At 39.1% G+C, this 23,597-nt stretch overlaps 1 protein-coding gene across 1 annotated transcript in view; it reads right to left on the reverse strand.

Moving 5' to 3' along the window:
- lmtk3 (lemur tyrosine kinase 3) overlaps positions 1–21,078 on the reverse strand; it is a 129,796-nt gene extending 108,718 nt beyond the window's left edge. The window contains exon 1 of the mRNA XM_039741521.1: positions 20,783–21,078. Coding sequence (XP_039597455.1) covers positions 20,783–20,876 — 94 coding nt within the window. The 5' untranslated portion in view covers positions 20,877–21,078. The remainder of the gene's footprint in view (positions 1–20,782) is intronic.
- Between the last annotated feature and the right edge of the window lie 2,519 nt (positions 21,079–23,597).

The following is a 23,597-nucleotide window of genomic DNA, read 5'->3' on the forward strand; positions in this document are numbered from 1 at the left end:
CGCATAAGGCCAAGAAGGCAGTTAAAGAATGTACCGGGCTTGTTTTTAAAGAGACAGATTCGAGCATTGTTTTAACCTTGTTGTATTTAATGAAGACTTTTTTCTATTGGATTTTAACCTCCTCTTCACTTCTGTTTAAAGCAATCTGTTCGTAGTGCGCATTGTTACAATGTTATTTTTCTTGGTGGTTTATTAAATTACGGATTTTTCAAATGTTCATTTTTTTCCCTGTGCTTAAAACTCAAAATAAAAAAAAGTGTTTTTAGCGAGCGGTTCGTAGCGCTATAGCACGGACTTTTGCAGTGTTAGTTTTCTCTGTTGTTCAAGGTTTTCTCAGTGTTATTCAATGTTTTTACATTTAGTTTACTATTACGCTGTGCATTCTGTGGTGTTATTAACTATATATGTGCTTAAAAATCTTTAAAAAAATATATTTATATACAGTTTGTATGGTCTGAAACAGATTAATTGTATTTACATATAATTCTATGAGGGAAATTACTTCGGTTCACAGCCAAATCGGGTTACGACCAGAGTATTAGAACGAATTTCGGTCGTGGACTGAGATTCCACTGTATGTGGATTATGTGACATGAGTTACATGAGAATTTGTTTTGCTTTTTTCCTTGGACATTTTTTACTTTGTGTGCTGTTGTCCAGAACTAGTCTCCACGGGGTTCTTTTGAGATTGAATCTTCAATATGTATTTTTTTCCAAGAAAATATGAGATTAAAACTTTTTCTCAGCCACCACTACAAAGTACATGAAATTAATAACATATAAAAAATATCATTTCTGGATGGAGTTTTCTTTTAGGGCGTGGGTTGTTGTGTCTGTGAGAGTTAACAGCCAATGAGCATTCAAAAAGAAGTACTGCATAATACCTATAATGCTATTAAGTATCTGGTTGAAGTTATGTATATTTTACATGTTATTGTTGTTTTTGTTCATTTTAAGGTACTATTTTTCATGCTTATCTGCCTTGTCAATTTAATATGTGATGTGATAATTGTGTACTGTCCCTTTTTAATGTAGTTCTGTTTCTTGTTCTTCAAGAGCATAAGAAACATCAATTATAAATACAAGATGGGAGACACTAAGTTCCATCATGCCCACTGTGCTGGAAGCCTTTAACCAGTTGATGAGGCACTACATTCAGTTTCCGCATAGTGTAGGTATACATACATAAAAAATAACATACTCTGGGTGCACAGACCGACATAAAAGGCAATTGTCAGCAGTGTTTGGTTGCCATAATGTAATCGGATCACCTTACTGCACGTATTTTGCAATAACGGTACCAAGTGAGAATGAAACTGTGTTTGTTAATCATAATACATTCCATTAACACACAAGTCATCTGTAATGTCAAAATGAGACTGACAAACGTTGTGTCTCGGGGGTCTGGGAAACCTGTGATTAATGTATTTTAAGGCAAAGTAGCTTTAGCAAACAATCTGATGATGGTGCTATGCATGGTGGCTGTGCCTTTTCCAAACCCTAAGAATGCAGAGGAGAGGCACTATAATGCCACATATGCTCTTGCCGCTCAGCTGTGGAGCACACCAAGGACTCCTCAAACGCACGTGGTGATGTGTGGATGCAGGAGGGAGTCGACCAGGTGGGGTTCAAGGCACATTTTTCACATGCACATTAACAAGATGATTGTGATTGATAAATCGGCATAAATGTGCATACACTAGTTTTATAAATCAGATTCTTTTTTGTTGTACTCATTTTCCTGTTTTCTAGAGTATGCAATATTTCACGCTAAAATCCAATCAAAGTTTCATAAATGAGATGCCTAGTCACCGCATTATAAGAAAAGCAGAAGTAAGCAACCAGGTGCATCCAGGATGTAAGGACATGTCATAACTCTGACAGACCCAGAGAATTAGAGCTACATAATCTCAAAAAGAGGAGACTATGTGATGACCCAATCCAGGTCTTCAAAATTCTTAAAGACGATGATAAAGTAGATCCAGCAGAATTTTTTCAACTTAATGATAAATCACATAGTGGAAAGACCATTTAGGACTAAATCCAGAAAGCAGATCTTAACGCAAGGAGCTGTGGGAATTTGGAACAACCTACTGTGATGTGTAGTTGAAGAAGAAACCGTGACAACCTTTAAGAAGTATCTGGATGGGAAAGTAGGACAGCTTAGCAATTAGCTACCTTGATGGGATGAATGGTCTCCTTTTATTTCTTAAGTTTTTATATTCTTTGTGAGTAAAACCCCAATAGACAGGACCACCCTGACATCACCACTTCTGAGTTCTCCCACAGGCTATTTAAACTGGATGAGAAAGTTCAGAAGTGGGAACCATTTGTGGAGTTTTGTAAGTCTGATGCTTCTTGTTGTTGGATGTTCTAGTTTTCATGAGTTGTTTTGTTACTGTCTTTAGGATTCTGATTCTTGTTTTTTGTATTTCGGACATTGTTTACTTATGAGTCCCTTTAAGACCTCTTTTTCTCTTTTGAGATGATCTTTGTAGTGTTGAATTTATTAAGAAACCTATTTTTACAAACATTCTTTGCTTGCCTTTTTTATACAATTGAAGGTTAACCTGTTCCTCTTGTGCGGATTTTGGGCATATGCAGTATTTTGAGACATTTAAGATTATTTTGATACAAATATCGATTTTAGTCCTGCAGAGCCTGAGGCAGGTCACTGGAGCTGGGATTAAAGCTACTGAGGTGAGGCCTTTTTCCAGGCAGGTAAAGCAGGCCTGGTCTGGCCTGTGAGGCCTATTATTGATCTTCTGGAGGCCTCACACCATTTTGCCTTGGGGGAAACTTCACACCATAAGAAATGCTCACCAACAGGGAAGAACTTTGACGCCTGTAAGGAAGGTACAGTAGGTAAGCCGGATTTGTGTTTGTTACACAAGTGTACTCCACGTTGATTGGCTCCCAAAATCACACTTTTCATAATCAGATATGGCAGGTTTTTAAGTGTGAAGAGACCAGAAGATGAAATGTAGTCAATATCAAGAGGCAACTGTCAAAGCAGAAAATCAAAACATACTATTACCATAAGCTAAACCAAGTTCCTAAATCAAAGTCAAAAGATGAAGCTCAAGTTCTTGTACCAGTAAACACTAAGCGAAACAACAAGTTTTGAAGGATATATCTGTAATCTTGACCAGGGTTTGAATTTTGATGCCCTTTAAACCAGTAAGTCACAGGTTGTGACCTAGCAACTGGTCACCACATCACTGCAATGAATCCACAAAATGCCGGAGTTTATGAAAACAGAAAATGGCATAAGAAAAATAACTTAACTACTTTGAATACATTTTTAAGCAACAAACTAATCTCAAAATTAGAATCTGGGAGGTTTTAAACCCAGAATTGTTTCTAAAGAAACAATACGAACATAAAAAAGATGTCCAGAAAAAAAAATAAAACAAATCTACGTTATAAAAAACAGTGGCGACCGAGCAGTCATTTTGTGCCACAATAAAAGATGTGGAAATATGAGAGAAAGTAATGTGTAAAGTATAGCAGAGATGCTCTCGGAATGGAAGGAGCAGGGGGGAGAGTGTGCACAGGGCATTATCCCCCCAGAGCGCTGGATGGCAGCAACCCCCAGATTGCAGCAGTGCCTTGAATTTCCACGGGGCAACTCAACTCAACTTAGCCCTGTGGGGTTCCATGGGTGCCAACCGAGGGGTGCTGCAGGGACAGAGGAGCCCTACTTCATTGGGTGTCCATTCCGACCGGAACTGCTTTCGGACAACATGTGCGGAAGATGGGATGTACTCCCAGGTGGAAGATAAAAGGAAAAGGATGAGCCAGAGTCAGGAGGAAGGCGGACAACGCTTGCAAGGTGGAATGGAGGAGGCAGTGGTATAGTGGCCAAGAGAAAGGAAAAAGACAAAGAGTGTGCTATCTTGTGCTTATTACATGTACTTGTGGCTGCTGGTGGTGGTGGGAAGCGCTTGTTTTAAAGAGTTTCCCACCAATAAAAACTCACTGGGTCTTTACCTTGTGTCCATGTCCGTTTGTGTTGGGGGTTTGGAGAGCTGAAGTGCCCCCTTGGTATCCACAGATGTCATGAGAGAATCACATAATCAGTCATCCTCTGCAGTTCCTAGCCGTATAATTTGACACACACAGAGGCAATGAAATTCAACAAGTAGAAGTCAAGTTGAGGCCTGTAGTGTGACATTGGCCTAAAGCATCAGGGTTTGCTCCAGTCAGTCTGACCATGCCCCTCTTATCACTGTTTGTTTGTAACCCGGAGTTGGCAAAAACACTACTGGTCAATGTGATGCTGTGATCTGTGAGCCTGGCTTTCTTTTAATACATTTATGTTTAGTAAACATGCAGTACACTTCTGTAATATGCCATATTCCAGTGCATTAATAAGACTGTCCAACTGAAGTAAAGCAGATAAATCTTTACAGGCATAAAAGACTGTTAAAAAGGAATTTTAAGGTAGCAAGTATAGCAAGTGCACTGTTCTATATTTACTAATGGACAGAAGAAGGTCACAACATGTGGTGCTGGTCAAGCAGAGAGTGACAGAATGTCCTAAATTGGTAGAACAGACCCTAATCCTACTTATAATTCCAAGAGGTAAACTTAAAAGAAGTGGTGAGACAGCCTTCTGCTGTTATGCACCAAAAACCTGGACTAGCTTACCGACAGAAATTCGCCAGGCTAATACAATGGAACACTTTAAAAAACTGCTAAAAACCCCTTATTTTAACATGGCTTTCTTATAGCTTCATTTAGTGTAACCCTGATATTCTGTATATGCATTTAATTATCATTTTTATCATGACTCCACAATCTGTACTAACCCCTACTTTCTCTGTTGTTCTTTTTCCGGTTTTCTGTGGTGGCGACCACCACCTGATCAGGGCACCATGCAGTCCCTTCATTGATGGATTGAAGGCCAGAGGTCCACATGACCGTCATCATCTAATTCTTCTACGTAAAGCCTAAAAGCCATGAGGACTGATTGAGATCATTTATGTTAGGTAGAATGCCCAGTAGGAGCTGGGTGGTCTCGTGGCCTCGGAACCCCTGCAGATTTTGGGTTTTTTCTCCAGCCCTCTGGGTTTTTTTTTTGGTTTTTTTCTGTTCTCCTGGCCATCAGAACTTATTTTATTCTTTGTTACTTAGTATTGCCTAATCTAATTTTTATATTATTCTTTCTTCTTTGAGCAACATCATTTGTATGAAAATATGCTATATAAATAAATGTTGTTGTTGTTGTAACTCCTTACACAGCATTGGTCAGTAGAAAGTATGTATGGCTACTTTTAGAAGACTAAGAGTATGGCTCCATGAAGCCTGCTGAAATGAACAAGCTGAAAACATTCCATCTGGCTTGTGCTTAAGAGAAAAGCTTCTGACTCCTCTGATGATGAACATACAAGCACTAAAGACCCCACTAAAGAACGGTAAGACAGTTGCATTTTTCAAAGGTTTCTCTTTGACTGTTGTTATATAATATACTGTATCATACAGTTAGGTCCATAAATATTTGGACAGAGACAACTTTTTTTCTAATTTTGGTCCTGTACATTAACACAGCGAATTTTAAATGAAACAACTCTGGTGCAGTTGAAGTGCAGACTTTCAGCTTTAATTCAGTGGTTGAACAAAAAGATTGCATAAAAATGTGAGGCAACTAAAGCATTTTTTAACACAATCCCTTTGTTTCAGGGGCTCAAAAGTAATTGGACAATTGACTCAAAGGCTATTTAATGGGCAGGTGTGTTGAAGTCCGTTGTTATGTCATTATCAATTAAGCAAATTAAAGGCCTGCAGTTGATTTTGAGGTGTGGGGCTTGCATGTGGAAGATTTTGCTGTGAACAGACAACATGCGGTCAAAGGAGCTCTCCATACAGGTGAAAGAAGCCATCCTTAAGCTGCGAAAACAGAAAAAACCCATCTGAGAAATTGTTATAATATTACGAGTGGCAAAATCTACAGTTTTGTACATCCTGAGAAAGAAAGCAAGCACTGGTGAACTCAGCAACGCAAAAAGACCTGGACGTCCATGGAAGACAACAGTGGTGGATGATCGCAGAAGAGAAACCCCTTCACAACAGCCAACCAAGTGAACAACACTCTCCAGGGCCTGGTAGGCGTATCGATATCCAAGTCTACCATAAAGAGAAGACTGCATGAAAGTAAATACAGAGGGTGCACTGCAAGGTGCAAGCCACTCATAAGCCTCAAGAATAGAAAGGCTAGATTGGACTTTGCTAAAGAACATCTAAAAAAGCCAGCACAGTTCTGGAAAAACATTCTTTGGACAGATGAAACCAAGATCAACCTCTACCAGAATGATGGCAAGAAAAAAGTATGGAGAAGGCGTAGAACAGCTCATTATCCAAAGCATACCACATCATCTGTAAAATACGGTGGAGACAGTGTGATGGCTTGGGCGTGCATGGCTGCCAGTGGCGCTGGGACACTAGTGTTTATTGATGATGTGACACAGGACAGATGCACCTGAATGAATTCTGAGGTGATCAGAGACATACTGTCTGTTCAAATCCAGCTAAATGCAGTCAAATTGATTGGGCGGTGTTTCATAATAGAGATGGACAATGACCCAAAACATACAGCCAAAGCAACCCAGGAGTTTATTAAAGCAAAGAAGTGGAAAATTCTTGAATGGCCAAGTCAGTCACCTGATCTTAACCTAATTGAGCATGCATTTCACTTGTTGAAGACTAAACTAAATCGCATATTCATCAGACCACTAGGACAGCATTTTTTCACTTAAGAAACATAGCTAAAGTTAGACCTCTTATATCATTGAAAGATGAGGAGAAATTAATTCACGCTTTTGTTTTCAGTCGACTAGATTACTGTAACACACTCCTCTCTGGACTACCCAAAAAAGACATAAATCATTTGCAACGAGTGCAGAATGCAGCTGCTAGAATCCTAACTGGGAAAAGAAAATCCGAACACATTTCTCCAGTTTTGATGTCACTACACTGGTTGCCTGTGTCATTCAGAATTGACTTTAAAATACTGCTTATGGTTTATAAAGCCTTAAATAATCTCGCTCCATCTTATATATCGGAATGCCTGACGCATTATATTCCAAATCGTAACCTTAGATCCTCAAATGAGTGTCTCCTTATAATTCCAAAAGCTAAACTTAAAAGAAGTGTTGAGGCGGCCTTCTGCTGCTATGCACCCAAAATCTGGAATAGCCTGCCAATAGGAATTCGCCAGGCTAATACAGTAGAGCACTTTAAAACACTGCTGAAAACACATTACTTTAACATGGCCTTCTCCTAACTTCACTTTAACTTAATACTGATACTCTGTATGTTCAATTCTTCATAATAATTATTCACAGTGGCTCCAAAATCCATACTGACCCCTACTCTCTTCTGTTTCTTTTTCCGGTTTCTTTGTGGTGGCGGCCTGCGCCACCACCACCTGCTCAAAGCATCCTGATGTACCAACATTGATGGACTGAAAGCCAGAAGTCTACGTGACCATCATCATCAGGTCCTTCCATGAAAACTCTAAATACAAAGAGGACTGTTTGACTTATGTTAGGTAGATTGCCCAGAGGGGACTGGGCGGTCTCTTGGTCTGGAACCCCTACAGATTTTATTTTTTCTCCAGCCTTTGGAGTTTTTTTGTTTTTTCTGTCCACCCTGGCCATCGGACCTTACTCTTATTCTATGTTAATTAATGTTGACTTATGTTTATCTTTTATTGTGTCTTCTATTTCTCTATTCATTTTGTAAAGCACTTTGAGCTACATTTTTTTGTATGAATATGTGCTATATAAATAAATGTTGATTGATTGATTGATAAACTTCGGACAGAAAGGCCCACAAACAAACAGCAACTGAAAGCCACTGCAGTAAAGGCCTGGCAGAGCATTAAAAAGGAGGAAACCCAGCATCTGGTGATGTCCATGAGTTCAAGACTTCAGGCCATCATTGCCAGCAAAGGGTTTTCAACGAAGTATTAGAAAAGAAAATTTTATTTCCAGTTATTTAATTTTTCCAATTACTTTTGAGCCCCTGAAATGAAGGGATTGTGTTGAAAAATGCTTTAGTTGCCCCACATTTTTATGCAATCGTTTTGTTCACCCCACTGAATTAAAGCTGAAAGTCTGCACTTCAACTGCATCTGAGTTGTTTCATCTAAAATTCATTGTGGTAATGTACAGAACCAAAATTAGAAAAAAAGTTGTCTCTGTCCAAATATTTATGGACCTGTGTGTGTATGTATGTACAGTGAATAGAGATGTGACAGATGCACTTCAAAGCAAGTTAACTGCATCCTTTCTCTTGTTCCTTACTTCTCTTGTCTTAATATCTCCAATGTAGTTACTGAAAAGGGATATGTACAGGTTCAAAGTCAGTCAGTCATTTTCTAGCCCGCTTAGTTCCGAACAGAGTCACAGGGGTGCTGAAGCCTATCCCAGCTAGCATAGGGCACAAGGCAGGGACAAACCCTGGACAGGGTGCTAGTCCATCACAGCACATTCAAAGTATGAGTTGCAATTCTCAAAGAACTCAAAGGTCCCAAGCCCGGATAAATGGGGAGTTTGGCAACAGGAAAGGGATCTGACCTTAAATATCATGCTGAAACCTACAAAACATCAACCCCACAAAGAAGTGGGAAACAATGAAGAAGATTAGGCTGACACCTTTATCCAAGGCGACTTACAACATTTATGATGCAACTGGCTACATTTCTTTTTTGGTGTTCCGGTTGGTCAAGTGTCCTTTCTTAAGATTTTCACCTTTCTGGATTTTCTCTTCTTTTGCATTTTTACTTCCATTTTTGTATATATGCCTCCATTGGAGCCTGAATTTGCTAATAAAATACTGCTGTTTACTTGCATTACATCATGTCTCTTTCTAAACAGGCTAATCGTCATCTGCATGGTGAGCACTGCCAACTGACATTTACAATCCTAGTGCCCAGTGCTGCAGTCCAGCAGCTCAGATTTTCTTGGTGAGAATCCACCATTGAGGGACTGCAGTATATGAACTTCCCTCTTTTTAAATATGATTGATTGGAGGGGATAGGAAAAGAAAGGATGGATGGATGATGCCACAGAAGTTGTCCTTTTAACAGTTAGGCCAAGAGTGAGACCCATAAATGGGCTGGCATTCTGCCCTGGGTTTGCTGCATCCCCATGCCTTGCACCACAGCCTGCCAGGCTTTGAGAAATGAAAGAGTGATTGAATAATTTTTCATTTTGTTAATTTTTTGTGACATGCTATAAAATGTATAGTTCCTTTAAGCTGATTGTTGGATAGATGAATAACCTGACTACTGGAAAAGACCATTTCTCAGCCCAGTTTTTGAGTACTTAAAGTTTTGTATTATTCCCATCCAAGTACCTGAAGTATTTCTTCTCAATCAGAACCGTGGCAGCAGCAGACAAAAGCTGAAATTCTCCTTACCTACAACATCACATTGATTGCAATGACAAATCCTTTAGAAGTTTATTAAAAATAATTATTTTAATAATTTCAGCTGTTATTTAGCAGTATCTTCAGGCAGTTTAATTAAGTTCACAGTACTAAACTGGTGCGCTGACTGACCTTTAATGACTTGGAATGACCCCACACATGGTCACCTTGGCAGAACAGAGAGCACTCTTATTTACATCATCGTAACCGGTATAGCCAGGAGAAAATCAAACGTGCTGTTGCAAACTGTTAACAGAACAACCCCGAAAAGCACCCAAAAACTTCCAAATGAATGGCTGACACGTTCGAATAAACTGAACTAGGTGGATAATTTGCAATGGACAAATAAGCAATAGAAATCAAAAAAGGACCCAAAACCACAAAAGAACAAATAAATAAACGTCATTAATGCCCCACTGTGCTGTCTAACCTACGTGATTAATCCTGAAGAAAATATCATACATGCAGAGTTTACTTTATAATGAACATTGACTCAAGACACTTTTCAGGCTTGTTTGACAATAACTACCCATATGTACTTCAAAAGCCAGCAAGCAGAAGCAGGTGCAGTAACTGACATAGCACATATACTGTATGTACAGCATATTACGTAAAGGACATGGACTGACTACATCCCATTTGGATCCCATTTTAGATGGTGCAAAACCTTTATACTAGTTCATTATAGCAGAGGGGCAGTTGGAGAATGGCTCCCAGGGACATATAGTCCCCCACAATACTAGGAGGCAGCATCCCTCTCAAGGTGCTCCCTTTTGGACACCAACAATCATCAATTGGGTGGCCCGGTTGGGGTCTTTGGGTGCCACTAGAGGGAGCTCTCTGCTTCACTGTTCTCAGGAGGGACTTCCTCCTGACCCAAAACGCCTTCTTGGGTGCAATGTTACAGCACCAGAAGTACTCTTGGGTCCCCGGGTCTTGCTTAAATATGCTATGCCACACTACTCTTGTACCCTCTAACCACAATATGTCCACCCACTAAGCCTCCTCTCTTTCTTGAAAGTAGGTAGGACACAATGCCCAGAAAACCATCTGATCATTATGCACTTTTCTGGCTACTCACTGCATCTCTGAGGTGTAATTATTTAAAAGTGAGACCCCCATGACTAGCCATTGCTATAAGCAGCCACATCCCATCTGTCTCTTGTTGAACTCATCTGCTGCCATATGGTGACTAGGAAGAATAAAGTGAGCTACCAGCCAGCCCTCAGTGGAACCTTCAGTAAACTGGTGCACCTGAGGAACGCAGGAATTCCAGGACACAGCCTCCTGCCCACCAGTAGCACTCATTTACACCTCCAAGGTGTAGGACCATCTTTCAAGTCTCTAGTTTAGGGTTGCTATCACTCTTCTCCCACTGTGCGATGTTCTAACCTTGCTGTCCTTTAGATGCAAATGTTTGCATTTGATTAATAATAATAGACATTTTATTTACATAGCACCTTTTCCATGCTCAAGTTACATGATAAAAATACAAAACTTCAAAAATCTGTAAAGCAGTACTGAGCATTCAGATCTGAGTAGTGATGTGAATATGACTGATGAGTTTAATTTGGTGGAGCTGGATACACATGCTTACTCTTAATGGATATTTTATAGCACTAGGGTGTGTACCGTGTTAGCCATTATGAATGGCGTGAGAAGTCAAGCAGAATGACATCTTTCATTCTTTCTGAAAGATTTTCATCTTTCATTGGCTAACTAGAAAGATTACAGTATGCAAGCTTTCGAGGCAACTCAGGCCTCCTCTTCAGGCAAGATCTAAAAGGTGGATATTTTTAGAAATTGTCACTTTCTGTGGAAATTTATGGAGAGAGAGACTAGGTGATCATTTTTTTTTTTTTTGGAATAGCCAATCAATCAATCTTCTATTTTATATAGCACACCAATACAATAGGCTTTACTGAGCTATAAAGGATACATTTACAAATAAACAAAATCCAACACTTTTCAATTACGTGATATATTAGCAGAAGAACCCAATGTGTCCAAGGTGTATCTCTGTAATAAAGTAAACGTTAATGTGTTTTTTAAATGCTGACACTTACGTCATTGCTGGCTGAAATGTCCCATCCGTTTTCGGCACTACTTCTCTATCAATTTCTCTGCTCTCATGAGTCGAGAATTTTTCTTTTTGGGAATGATTACATTCCATAATCGTAAGTAAGTTCTTGCTGGGTTGGAACCATGAAAACTATTTCTTTCTATTTCCTGGTTCACTGTGATTTCATAAATAGATTTTTAACCCCATATTAATAAATTGGCTGGCTTGTTGAACAATTTAATCATTTATACTGCATGCATGTAAACTGGGCAGAAGTACTACTTTTTAGGTTGTACCCTCTTGTTAACTCCTATTCATGATCAAAGTTTTTGAAATGCTTGAATTCCCCAATTAAATTTTTGAAGGCTGGATTTTCAGTTGGGTCAGCTTTATCATACATGCAGTAATGGACAGCGCACATGGGCAGGTGTCCCTGTTGGAATGGAGCATGGTTCCTTAACTGCATGGGAAGCCAAACCGATGATGCCACAAGAAACAGGGTGGAGATTGTCCTATCTCACCCAGAAGATAGGCAGAAGATGCCAACACGATGGTACGTATGCTGACATCCTGGCTGGGTTGTACCCAGCAACAGTATAATGGAAAGACAGGGAGAGACAATGTTGCAGGACTACAACCACCAAACCATCACCGGAGACGATAGGTGGCACTTTCTTTGGGCATTGTAACCTGTGCAGATTGCCACAAGGCACTCTGCATAATGTAGTCCTGTAGAAAAGCCTTGTTGGATTCTGTGGGGGCCGCCAAGGGGTGCTGCAGTAATTCATCATCCCTGCTTTATGGAACTTCTATTTGATCTGAAAGTACTTCCATGGAGTTATGCCCTAACACTCCTGGGTCCTAGATAAAAGAAGTCGCTCGACTTCATCCTGGCAATTCAGAGTCGGGTTGAAGTGGACAAAGCTCGCCTGGGAGGTGTAGAGGAGGAGAAAGGAAGAAAGAAAGACTGTGAAGAGAATTGTGTTTATTGTACTACTGGAACCTCTGTGGAAGGTACTTGTGAAAGTAAACGGGACTTTTGTCTGTGTAGTTGTGTCTGAGGTTTGGGGTTCTCTGGTGCCCCCCTTAACTTAATTTCATGAAGTCATTTTCAAATCATGTACAGTTTTGCTAAACCATTACATCCCCATCCCTGATTGCATTTTTTCAAATACTGTATAGATTATATTTAAATTAGACCAAAGAAAACCTATACTGTATGCAAACCTTCATTCGGACGACATAATATGTGTGATTGCTTAGTAAACAAACCAACAAGATGCGATCTGAGGAGGAGTTAATTGAGGTATTTAGTGTGTAAAATAGATAAATAACATCAAACAATTCAAAATACAGAGACAAAGTGTTACAATTTTAGTTTATACAGGTGTCCCATTATAGAAGAAAGTGACCTGGGTGATCAGAGTGCTTAGAGACCTGTTAATGAATGGAAACAATTATTAAAGACAAGATCAAACTCCACATATCACATACAGGTGAATGTGAAATCAGTCAGCGTCACTTTACAAGGGGAGATTACGCTTCACAAACATACCAGATCGGTTGTGCATGTAACATTATTTACATCAGCTTTCAAAAGCTTTTGATAAGGCAGCACACGAGAGGCTTGTAATCAAACTAAAAGACAGGAAGCAAAGGGCTATGGTGAGAGAAGCGAACTTTAATACAATTAGGAAATGCTAAAAGCGGGCTACCTCTGGGATCAGTGCTGGGGCTGCCACTCTAGTTAATTCATATATGGTAAGTTTATAGACGGCACCACGCTAGGTTGATTGGCAGATACCTTATAGTCAGCACAATCATTGCAATGATTTGTGGCGAATGAGGTTTAATGTAGGTGTTTGATACTTGGGAGTGAAAATGCTAGATTTGAGTACACATAGTGTATGAAATTTGAAAGGTCGCCTTAAGAGAAGGACTCAAAAGTTACAGTGAACTCACCATTGCCCACGTTCAGACAATGTATTGAAGCCATTAAAAAGGCTAATAGGCTATCAAAGGAGGTTTTGCTGAATGTTTTCAATATCTTTTTGATATTTCATCTGGAATATGTACAGTATATACTAGCTGAGTGTGGTCTTCGAGATGAAGAACAACCCGAAGACTCCTTAGCAATTTTACTACTGTATATTCGTGAACTTGGAGAGGCGTCAGTTAACTCTAAAAATTACCCAGAGCAGAGGACGTGGACCCACCTTGTGATTGCTGCCCCACTGGCTTTGGTAAGAAGACACTGGTGATACCATATCTTAGCCGTATCTCTGGCACATGAGTCCTATTAATCTTTGTCTTGAGAAAATACCCACAGATAGATCATGTTTTTAATGAAAACCTCAAGCCTTGCCCTCCATTACTGAGGTGTTTCACTTGCATGTTGCTGAGCCATGGTATTTACTTTGTTTTGACGTTGTGTCTCTTCATCTGTGCCATTAGCATGACGTCGTTGTTGCATGGTGGAGTTTGCTGCACACAGGTTTTTGTAGTGAGAAATGAGGTGCATGTAAGTGCCGAAAAATTTTTAAAGTGCATGCATGCACCATCTATTGGCTGTGGTTGAGTGTGAGCATAGCGGACTTTCTCTATACACACACAAGTCTGTCATTTATATATGTCTAATTTTTATTAAAACAAATAAATAAAGTTCAGCACTAGGAAAGTCCAGAGAAAAGCTATTGGACTGGCTCAGGTACTGCGGAATATGAAATACAAGAAAAAACTAAAAAAGTCTTTCTTCATATTAAGAATCTGAAATACATGGAATAAGTAAGTGATCAAGTATTGTAGTAGACTGAAGTATTTTAAGTACCTTCAGATCTCGACTTAAAGCTTTTTTTAAAAAGTTAGGTCATGATGGATTAATGAGGCAGGTTGGACTGAAGGGCTTATCCTTGCCAATATGTGCTCTTAATTTCTTATTCAATAAGCCTGCAGACTTAAATGCTGCACTGAATGAGTGCCAAAGAGGGACACCACCAAGTCACAATCGCTACATGATCGGGCAGGAATGTGGTCAGCAGATACCCCTGCCGTTGATCCTGGATGGCACAATTTAAAGTTCCTGCTACCTGTTTTATAATTTCAGTATTACAGTGCACACCTCTGTGTTCCACCTACATTAACTCTGCCTGTAACACTTTGAAATTTTTCCCCTTTACATTTTTTGAGTTTTTTTTTTTTTATCATTAACTAATTGCTTTCTTTAACTAGTTGAGCTGAGATTTAAGGATATTCTTTTTTCCCTTCAGCTAGTGTCAAGAAGCACAAAAATCTTCTCCCATCAGTCTTAGATTATTTTAGCAGCATTATTAGCCACCAATTGTATTTCATCTTCTGACCCACTTATCCAACAAATTTCAAAATGAATATCAAAACCATTCAGCAATACTTCCAACATGCAGCTGCAGTATGATTTGCAAAAAAAAAAAAAGAAATTAAAATTATTTGTCTTTACCTGAAGGCTGCTTATTTTGTGATTTAGGGTGATTAAGGACATGTGCAGGGTGCATACATGGCTAAATGAGGCAATCTGACCAGCAATCAAAGACTTTTAGAATCGCAGGATGAGACTGTTGATTAACCGTAGGGCACAATTGGTGTCATTCACCTTGTCAAAAAATTAGTCATATCTAAAACAAGTGCAGGTTTTTTAAGCACAGATTGGGACAGAAATATTGGACCTCATATATAGGAATGATTTGAGAATATCTATCTATCTATCTATCTATCTATCTATCTAACATATAGTGCCTTTTACATCTATCTATCTAATTATCTGTATATTATATAGTGCCTTTCACATCTGTCTATCTATCTATCTCTCTATCATATAGTGCCTTTCACATCTATCTATCTGTCTGTCTATTATATAATGCCTCTTACATCTATCAATCTTTCTATCTATCATACAGTATAATGCCTTTTATTATCTATCTATCTATCTATCTACCTATCTATCTATCTATCTATCATATAGTGCCTTTCACATCTATCTATCTATCTGTATATTATATAGTGCCTTTCACATTTATATATCTGTCTGTCTATTATATAATGCCTCTTACATCTATCAATCTTTCTATCTATCATACAGTATAATGCCTTTTATTATCTATCTATCTATCTATCTATCTATATATATATTATATGGTGCCTTTCACATCTATCTATCTGTCTGTCTATTATATAGTGCTGTTCACATCTATCTATCATATAGTGCATTTCACATCTATCTTTGGTGACACAGGGGATAGCAATGCCACTTCACAGGCTGAGTATCTGAGGTTCAAATTCCATGCCTGGATGTTGTCAGTGCTTGCTGATGATCCTTGTGTCTGTGTGGTGTCTTTCCACATCTCTAAAGACGTCCAGGTCACACTAATTGGTGGCCCCCAAACTGGCCTCATTGCGGGTATGTATGAGTCAGTCCTGTAATGGACTATCACCTTGCTTGTGACTGGTTTCTGCCTTATGCTGATGTGGGCTCTGGTTTCCAGTGACCCTCAAATGGATTACACAGGTCTGAGAATGTTATATGTTGATATGCAATATACTGTATATTGAATTTGCATTGTTTTGACAATTTATGTTAAGAGCATTCTTGCTCTGAAATTCAGGCCTGTTATGTTTGCTCACAACATAATTATTTAACTGGACGTGAACTCCTCCAAATATTTTTTTCCAACTAAAGCAATGACCTAAAGTGAACTTTAGAAAACAAAACTTATTAAATTAGATCAAAATTAAGTTTTCTTTTCATTCTTAATTGCGGTGTGCTACCATCTGCGTTTCTTTTCAAAATAAATACTCAATTATAAAAATGTGGAGGCATGCCCACAAATTCAGAGTTTCGCCACTTACTCACTCTGTGGCTAAAATGGATCTTACCTTGTCACTGTATTAGCAGAAACATATAACAAGTCAGCACATCCACACTATCAGTAATACACACACTCAGCACTTTCTGAAATTCTTATTGAGCCGTTGCTACATATCAAATATCTTACATCGTATATGAAAGCCAGGACCTCGAGATAACATCACACGATTTACGAAGTCAAAGTAACTGAGGACAGGGCTATGCACTGAGCCATCATGCTGCCATTTTCTGAACTTCACTAATTAAAAATTCTAATAATTACACAATTTGGATTATGTGACAGTGCCATAATAATAAACCAAATCATAAAATAATAAATAATTCATTAACCAGGAGGTCTTATAGCATATCAAAAACAAACATTATAGCCTACATGTTCCTTTAATTGTATGTTTATGCTACAATCTAAAGCATATATGTCACAGCTAATGTCATCTCTGATGTGCAGGAAATATTAATAATATTAGTAGATCAGCTAATCTATTCTTATTAGTAACTGCTGAACATAAAATAAAACACAGGAAGATACAAGCTGTGTCAAGCCTTTCACTGTAATGACTTTGGTTCTTCTTTTGGCATTAAATCACCGAACTGGTATGCCATACGTTGTCCTCACCTTGTCTGTCTTCCGACCCTTTAAAAAGTCACGTTTGACTGATTTTGGAAATATGACAAAGCACGCTGGCCAGACAAGATGCTACTGTAGTGTTTCAATTGTCTACAATTGGAAGTGTAAGTGAGGTTAACAGCTGACAAGTAACAACTGGATAGATAGATAGATAGATAGATAGATAGATAGATAGATAGATAGATAGATAGATATGAAAGTCACTATTAGATAGATAGATAGATAGATAGATAGTTAGATAGATAGATAGATAGATAGATAGGGAAAAGTGTGACTCTTAGCTACATTAACCCATCATGGTCATACAAATGTTGTAATTTTTGCTTGTGGTATAGACAAATATATCCTAAATACAGAAGGTATTATTATCATCCGCCGCCATTAGTCCTCTCATTTTCTAACTGGATTAGATGCCAGTCAGTCACGGTGCACCTTTATGCATACTCACTCATACTGGGCCAATTTAGAATTGAATAATCTAATATGTACAGTTTATGTGAAGGGAAAACCAGTAGCTGAAAAAGACATAGGGAGAACAGGCAAAATGCACAGACTTGAGGTGTGAGGAAGCAGTGCTAATAACTGTCATTGTGCCTCACGTTATTTATTATTATTATTATTATTATTATTATTATTATTATTATTATTATTATTACAGGATTATAGGTCTCTGATGGGCTGGCGCCCTGCCCGGCGTTTGTCTCCTGCCTTGTGCCCTGTGTTGGCTGGGATTGGCTCCAGCAGACCCCAGTGACCCTGTAGTTAGGTTATAGTGGGTTGGATAATGGATGGATGGATGGATTATAGGCTCATCATCATTATAATTAAGTAATAGTAGCACAATGGGTAGCACTTCTGCTTCGTGGATCCTGTGCTTGTGAGATTTTTTGCTCTCTCATTTTAAGTCTGTCAGACTCTTTACACTGGCTATGGTGGACTGACATCCTATCTGGGGTCGTATCCTATCTTATGGATATGACTGGCTCAGGACTGCTGAAAACTGGATTAAGAAGTGATCAAAATATTTACTTGTATGATTGTATTTATTACTATTATTGTAATTATTAGTATTAGTAGTGGTACCTTTGAAATCCACTATTATTATTATTATTATTATTCCTATAAACATGTGGCACATCATATCTAACTCTTCTTCTAAAATGCATGTGAACAAATGTTCAAAATGTGTTCTTGCTGTTACTTGATATAACATTCTGTACCTTACCTTAATATAAAATTGTACACGTCACATTGTAATGAAAAGAATTATAATATTATTTCGAATCAGAAGGAACAAATCCTGTAATAACAACTCTGTATAGGAGGCGTGAAATAATTACTATTGCTATAATTCTGAATGCTTAATAACAACGTATTTAACAAAGTAATAATAGCAGCAGCGCAAATATACTCCTCTATTATTATATACACACCCGTGCATTTCTAAACCGGAATAAATAAACAGAAAACTCAAGGAACAAAGAAACAATCCCGACTTTTGTCACCATCTCTGCTTGCTTCACCACTCATTTATACTCTCTGCCAGGCATCCATTTTCTAATCCGTTCATCCCCGCTCAGGTTGCGGGGGAGCCGGAGCCCGCTCTGCTACTAGGGCTGGCATTAAGTCGGTCGGTAATCGTCCAGATGCGTGACCGGCTCCGCGGGTCTGGTAGCCGTGCTGTGTTGCAATTAATGAGGTACAAGTCAACGCAGCACGTTGCGTTGGAAGTTAGCGAGCTGTCCTGGCCCAATTAACAACTTGAGAGTATACACAAAACCTTAAAATAAAACAAAAGGTGCCACAGCGTATTGTGCCTTTCAGCGAGACGCTTACGCGTTTCACTGCGTCATTACGGCCAACCCGTTTTGTTTTTTATTACTCTGCTGTAGAGGACAGCGAAGGCAGTCTCGGAGCGTCAGTTGATCAATGAAGCGTCTGACAACGCTGCTTACCAGCAAGAGACGGGGTTAGTTCAGCGCCTTTAATAACATTCCTTCTACCCAGGTCGTCCTGTAATGCACACTTTCATCTGGTTTACCTTTGATGCTTTAGAAAGCCACAGCAACGCCTTCTATCTATCTATCTATCTATCTATCTATCTATCTATCTATCTATCTATCTATCTATCATGTTTATCCATTTTTCGGTTACATATTGCAATTCATATCTTTCTCTCTGTCTCTCTCCGTCTCTCTCTCTCTCTCTCTATATATATATATATATATACAGTATATATATATATGACCCTGTCTCTCCCATATATATTGTTTTTATCCATCTCGCCATTACATATTGCCTTTTATATCTATCTATTACATAGGCCCTTTTGTATCTATCCGCATATCAGTTATACCTTTCACGTGTCTCTCTCTATATCTATTTATATATTGCCTGTCTATAAATATTTCTTTCAGTGTATGTGGGCCTGTTTATATATTATATACAGGTATATATATATATATATATATATATATATATATATATATATATATATATATATATATATATATATATATATATATATATATATATATTGTTTAGTTACATACATCGATCAAATTAGCAAACTAGCTACTATACGGTGCATTTCAAATTAATCTATGATTTAGTGCCTTCCACATCTATCTATTATATAGTGCCTTACACATCGATCTGTCTATCCTTTTATATATTACCCTCTTTATAAATCAGTTTTTATATTTATGTGTACCTGTCTGTCTTGCTGTTATATAGTGCCTTTTGCAACTAGCTATTTAACTAGCTAGCTTGATAGCTATTATACAGTGCATTTCAGATCAATTATATAGCACCTTTCAGATCTATCTATCTATCATATCATATAGTGCCTTTCATTTCCATTTGTTTATCAGTGTCCAGTTGCATTCTCTCACCCCAAATCTCCAGGTCTTTCAGTAATGCCCGGTAGTTTGTGCCTTACTCTACTGCCGCGTGTTTATAGGACCTGCTTTCGCCTTTTTCACTATTGTGCAGGCTGACTTTAATCTCTGGAGTGCAGCACTGGTTTATCCCACTCTCTTCTTGTGAAAGTGTCCCTACAACTGGATGAAGCCAGCCTTTTACTGTCGGCCTGTGGACTAGAGTGCCGATACTACACCTGATACTCTATGGACTTTGACAGTAGTGTGCTCCCAACGCAAGCACTCTTCCTCGTATCCCGGGCCGGTGTATTTTGGAATCTAATAAGTTACCGAGCCCACCTCCCAGACGTGTGTCATATGTACTGAACTCGAGCACCTTCGTTTCCTTAATGCACCATGACAAAAGAAGAAGAAGGTGCAGTACACACTTGGGTCTGTGGATGTGTGTGTTCGGCGGTGTGTGTGGACCCGTTTCGTCCCTTTGGGCGTCCCGTTTTCTGTTCACTGACTGATTTAACAAAGAGGCCTACTTGCTGAAAACGGTCACACTCGATTCCTGTTAATTTTCACGCGCACAGGTTTTATTACTGAAATAATTTCTCTTAACATTTGCTGTCAAATTTAATAATTCATCATGAAAAAAAACAGAGACCTATATGCAGACCACATTGGTGACTGTTGGGGGATGATGATGATGATGATTTTTAATGTGTATTATAGCAAAACGTCGCAGTTTTCGAAATCACAATGCATTATTGCTATCGTTTGATATACTGCACCAATTGTCGCTATTTTGATATTTCCTACAATGGCATGCAAAGCCAGAAGAGGTCTTATGCCAGCTCTCCGCACCCTGGGGAGACGGCAGTGTTACTTACCGTTGTCTTGCGGAGCCGCCAGCGCTCTCTCCGGGTTGAAGTAAGACATGATTACCACGGTGTACGGAACCCAAAGACAGCTCCGGCGCACCATGTTACATGTATTCCAAAATCCAAAGCTGCACGCATCCGAGCAATTTAATTGTGATCGTTTTGATTAGCGAATCGCCCTCCTGTAATGCTGTCTAAAAAGAAGTAAACTCGCTTTTTATAAAGAATACATTTATAATGGAGTGTCTGCTCATCCTATGCAATGGGGAAGCGCTGCCAGAGATTTCGCATACGCCGAGCCCCCACCGCCCCCCCAGCCCACCGTCTCCTGTTTCTCCATCTCTCTCTCTCTCTCTCTCTCTCTCTCTCTCTCTCTCTCTCTCCCTCCTCTCTCTCTCTCTCTCTCCCTCTCTCTGTTTCTCTCGCTCGCTCTTTTGCTTTTTCTCTTTTTTTCTTGTCAGCGTATATATGGCCACATCCAGAAATAGCCAATAAATAAAGTGGAACATCAGTCTCTCTCTCTCCCTCCCTCTCCTTCCCTTCAGTGTTTGGTCCACCTGTAATGATCTGTACTATCAGACAGAAATATTCGGTCCTCAGGTCCCCTGACTGTCTTTCGTTTCGTCTATTGGGCTCATTTGCAGCTCTCCTTTATTTCAACAATAGACTGCAAATAGGAGGGGAAAATGCTGGTTAAATTTACAGCTAAAATATCAGTGCCAGACGTCTAGTTTCTTCATCACCCCAGGCCCACACTCCACACACACATAGACACACACTTAACATCTGCCTTTTTTATTCAGTACTTCGTATCAGGAAACGGGGCCAGCTGTTGTCTCGGCAAGTCAGTCCGCTCCACGGCTTGTCAGTCTGACGCTTAAAGACGAGCTCGCCATCCAGGAACATGTGCTAAATTCAGTCTTTTCCCTCCGTCTCTCGCTCTCTTTACTTGTCTGTCTTAAATACACAGCGCATCGCCGGCCCTAAGATATGTATTCATGTCAGGAATGAGACACTAAAATCGAGACTGCGATGGAGGCCCGGTTTTGGTGCCATAATATAAAAGCGTCTTTCTTTCAAACGAGGGTGTTTCCAAGAAAATAAAAACGTATACATTTATCAGTACAAATGATGTTAAACGCTGAGATCTGTGTAAATACATACAATTATCTCATATGAGCTTAAATGTCAACACATGCGATCGTTGCTTTATTGTCAATATGAACGGTAATCTAAATATCTGGACAGATTATGCAGCATTCACGTCCTTCTTCACCCCTCCTCAGTGCTTCGCTTCTGATTACTGTCTAATTATCATCACGGTGCTTTTGATGTAAACGTGCCTTTTTTTCTAATTTATTCATTGGCCGGTCCAGTTTATTTATTTATTTATTTGTTTGTTTATTTATTTATTTATTTAGAAGTACGTCTTACAAAGACCACTCCAACCCTTCGAGCGGATCGCTTTGGGAGGCGGTTGCCTAGCGACCTCTAGATCGCTCTGTACCAGCCTTCAGGAAACCTCGGCAATCCGCCGTTTTCATTGCAGTTCCTAATTTATTTACCACTCTGGAATTCCTGTATCCATTTTCTAACAAATTAATTGTATTTAGGACGTTCCGAGAGCATGGATACGCTTATCACTGTCGGTGTTAGCTTCGCCCCCTTCGTCTACTTGTATTGATTGCTCACAACCACTAGATGACGACAAGAAGTCTGCTCTTTGGATAGACGGGAACTTTCAAATTCGAGTAAAATCAAGTTTATTGTTATATGTGCACAGTGCAATCAAATTGTTCCTTGCATGTTTCATCACAGATAAGTAGACACCGGACTATAGCAACTGGACCACTGCAGTGACGTGCGGTGAGGTTCATGGCTGGTGAGGCACTGACTGCTTCAGAGTCAGATTTACAAATACAGTATATGAACCCAAAAGAGTAGCTTATTCACTATTCAATTGGTAACATGCACATTGGCTACTGGTTACTGTATGTTTCATATCTCATCAGCATTCTTTACACACACACAGGTAAGGTACATATTTGGATAAGAGAGAACGTTATATTTACAACGGCCAAAGTGAGCGGACAGAGCGCATTTGCACCTCACCCTCCATGTGTTCTAAATTTGCTTTTGCAATTCCATAATTTACACTCATACAATACAATGAAAGTATTGAGTGGTATACAAAAAAAAAAAACGGAATTTAATTTTGACCTTAATTTAAATATTTAGTTGTTATTAAAAGCTTTTAATTCTGATGCCTTAATCTATTTTAATACAGACTCTTCAATAAAATGATAACAAGAAAAACAATATTTGATTTAAGGTCAAAATTAAGTTTTTAAATATTGGATAGTTTTTTTTCTTAGTCTGATTCCATTTTTTATAAAATTGAAAACCGTTTATGGTCATACCTTAATTTGCAAATGAAGTCCATGCGTCAGTCCTTCTGCACGAAAATCTCCGTCACTTTCTTGTAAAAGTCCTCCTTATTTTCCTGTAGTTTTAAAAGTCTCTCCTCCTCAATGGAGATTATCGCCAAGAACAGCAGCAGCTTCAAGCGCCTGTTGGGCTCACATGCGCCCCCTTTCGGTACAGCACAGTACTGTCTGTCTTACCTTGTGCCTTTTCACTGAGGTTTTATGTTCGATCATCTATTCATCCATCCATCTATCATCCAACCCGCTATATCCTAACTACAGGGTCACGGGGTTCTGCTGGAGCCAATCCCAGCCAACACAGGGTGCAAGGCAGGAAACAAACCCCGGGCAGGGCGCCAGCCCACCGCATACGTTCAATCAGCAAGACTAAATATGTC

Source organism: Polypterus senegalus, chromosome 18, assembly GCF_016835505.1.
Source record: "Polypterus senegalus isolate Bchr_013 chromosome 18, ASM1683550v1, whole genome shotgun sequence".
Lineage (NCBI taxonomy): Eukaryota > Metazoa > Chordata > Cladistia > Polypteriformes > Polypteridae > Polypterus > Polypterus senegalus.